Source organism: Arachis ipaensis, chromosome B02, assembly GCF_000816755.2.
Source record: "Arachis ipaensis cultivar K30076 chromosome B02, Araip1.1, whole genome shotgun sequence".
NCBI lineage: Eukaryota > Viridiplantae > Streptophyta > Magnoliopsida > Fabales > Fabaceae > Arachis > Arachis ipaensis.
Genome location: NC_029786.2, coordinates 84,483,255 through 84,485,463, shown reverse-complemented (window position 1 = coordinate 84,485,463; position 2,209 = coordinate 84,483,255). Strand labels below are relative to the sequence as shown.

Genomic DNA, 2,209 nt, shown 5'->3' with positions numbered 1-2,209 from the left:
ATTATAAGTAGTTCACAGAAACTCAACCTGCCTAAAGAAGCAGGGACAATCCATCACACAATACTTGCAATAAAAAAATATCAAAAGATATCAAGAACTCATAAATATATGAAGACATTAGGGATAGAAACGTCTTTGGAGAACGAGGCAGAGACAAAATAAACTCCAAGAATATCCCTTTCAACGCTACCTGAGAGATAATTCAGTACGTAGTTCGCTAGTCGGAGAATATGGTCTGCAATATGCAAGTAACTATGAATTGGAACAGGAAACTTCTTACCCAGAAGAATCTAATTGCAGCCTATCTGCTCCCCAAGCAAGCAACATCCGGACACAGTCCATGGAGCCACCACGGGCAGCCATATGAAGCGGCATACTCCCAGGGTAACTGCAGAAAACCTTGATCAATGATACAATACAAATGATAAAATCGCCAACATCTACCTATGATATATACTAATCATATAACTTTCAATATAATTACCCATATCCACCAGTTGAAGCACAAACAAGAGCCCCAGTATCCAAAAGGGCGTGGAGACACTCAGGCCGCCTTTGACGAGCAGCAAGGTGCAGCGGGGTGGCACCATTTCCATCTCTTATATTCACGAATCTGGCGAATCCCCTGACAATGCAACATTTGAGCAATTCTAAATTTAGTGACATTCATGTTTGTCTTATTTTGCACCCGAATTTGAGGGATATGAAACGGAGAGTGAGAGAGAAGTGAATCTAACCATGAATCAGCAACAGGTGTGGAATGAGCAGCAGAAAGAATAGCCTTAAGGCAATCTGCATGACCGTAATAAGCAGCATAGTGCAAGCATGTTCGTCGTCGCGAAGAGTCAAACATCAATATCTGAAACGATACACACAATTAATACCATTCATCCAATTGTGTAATCTATCCTATGATAAAAAAGATCACCACCACTCCAAGGGATTTCGTATTAACTTATTTAGTCCCAATCTCTCCTTTTCTTCTCTTTTCTCTCAAAATTCTCAACAAAGATCTTTCGCCTGAAAAATTAATTCGTTTTAATATAAACTAATCCAAACATAGACTATATTTCAATTTTTTTTTCTTTAAAAAAAAAAACTAATAAAGTAATAAAGCATAACATACATTAGCTCCAGCTTGAATAAGCTTTTCTACACAACCAGTCCTTCCATTCATCGCAGCCAACATTAATGGAGTCTACAAGCAAAACGCAACAAAAAAGAATCAGAATCAAAATAAAATCTTCGAAATTTCAACATTCATAAAAAGATTCCAACTAGAAAATCATCATAAACCATCAATCCTGAACTCTATGACTTAAACACCGCATTGAGCTTACTTTATTTGATCCCTGACTGGGATATTCAAAGTTTTTTGACCAAGACTAGAATTGACTCCTCCACACTTAGTTAAAGGAGGACGAGAAACCTTATTTGTTTACTCAATGTGAGGATCATAAAAAAAATTAAATTAAAAAATAACTTATAATTTACAAACCTGTTTATAGCGGTTCAAGATGTCTGCTTTAACATCTCGCTCCAGCAACATAGAAAGAACCTAAATCAAAATTAAAAATAAAGTTAAGTAACAAACAAATAAATGAGAACCAATGAACAAAACAAAAGACAAGAAAATAAAAAGAAAAATGAACCTGGATTCTCCCATTGGCAGCAGCTACATGAAGAAGTGACAACTTTGCACGGCCATTGGAGTGTTCTAAGAGAGAAGGGTGTTCCTTCAACATAGCTTCAACAATCTCCAACTCACCATCGGCAACTGCACCAAACAGTGCAGCAACACTACCCTTCTCATGGCTGTTGTGGTGATGATTGGTGCAGCTATGGCTTTGACCCATTTTCCCCCACTCTCTCTCTCTTTACCTCTCCTCGATCTCCGGAACTTGATGATCAGCTCTTTGTAAACTAGCAGAGAGGTGATCCCGAAGTTCCACCACACGCCGCCGTGCACGGTGGTGGTGGGGGATGGTAGTTGAGTTTGGTGGGAAGAGGGAAGGTGTAGATTTGATGAATGAGTGAGTAGTAATATTGTGAGTTGCCTCGTGGTTTGGACTTTGGACCAGCCCGCCGCGGTTTCGGGCAGCCTGACCGAACTCTGCATCAAACACTTTATTATTTGTTAATCTCCGTTCATACTTCCCACTTGACCCTCCACTATTTTTAACTTCTTTTTCTTTCTTTTAATTAAATA

General features: G+C 38.8%; 1 protein-coding gene across 1 annotated transcript in view; it reads right to left on the bottom strand.

Annotated features, from left to right (window-relative positions):
* LOC107625562 (putative E3 ubiquitin-protein ligase XBAT31) overlaps window positions 1–2,093 on the bottom strand; it is a 4,852-nt gene extending 2,759 nt beyond the window's left edge. Inside the window, exons 1-6 of the mRNA XM_016328230.2 lie at window positions 1,653–2,093; window positions 1,499–1,558; window positions 1,127–1,198; window positions 738–859; window positions 485–625; window positions 281–388 (exon numbers count right to left, since the gene is read on the bottom strand). Coding sequence (XP_016183716.1) covers window positions 281–388; window positions 485–625; window positions 738–859; window positions 1,127–1,198; window positions 1,499–1,558; window positions 1,653–1,856 — 707 coding nt within the window. The 5' untranslated portion in view covers window positions 1,857–2,093. The remainder of the gene's footprint in view (window positions 1–280; window positions 389–484; window positions 626–737; window positions 860–1,126; window positions 1,199–1,498; window positions 1,559–1,652) is intronic.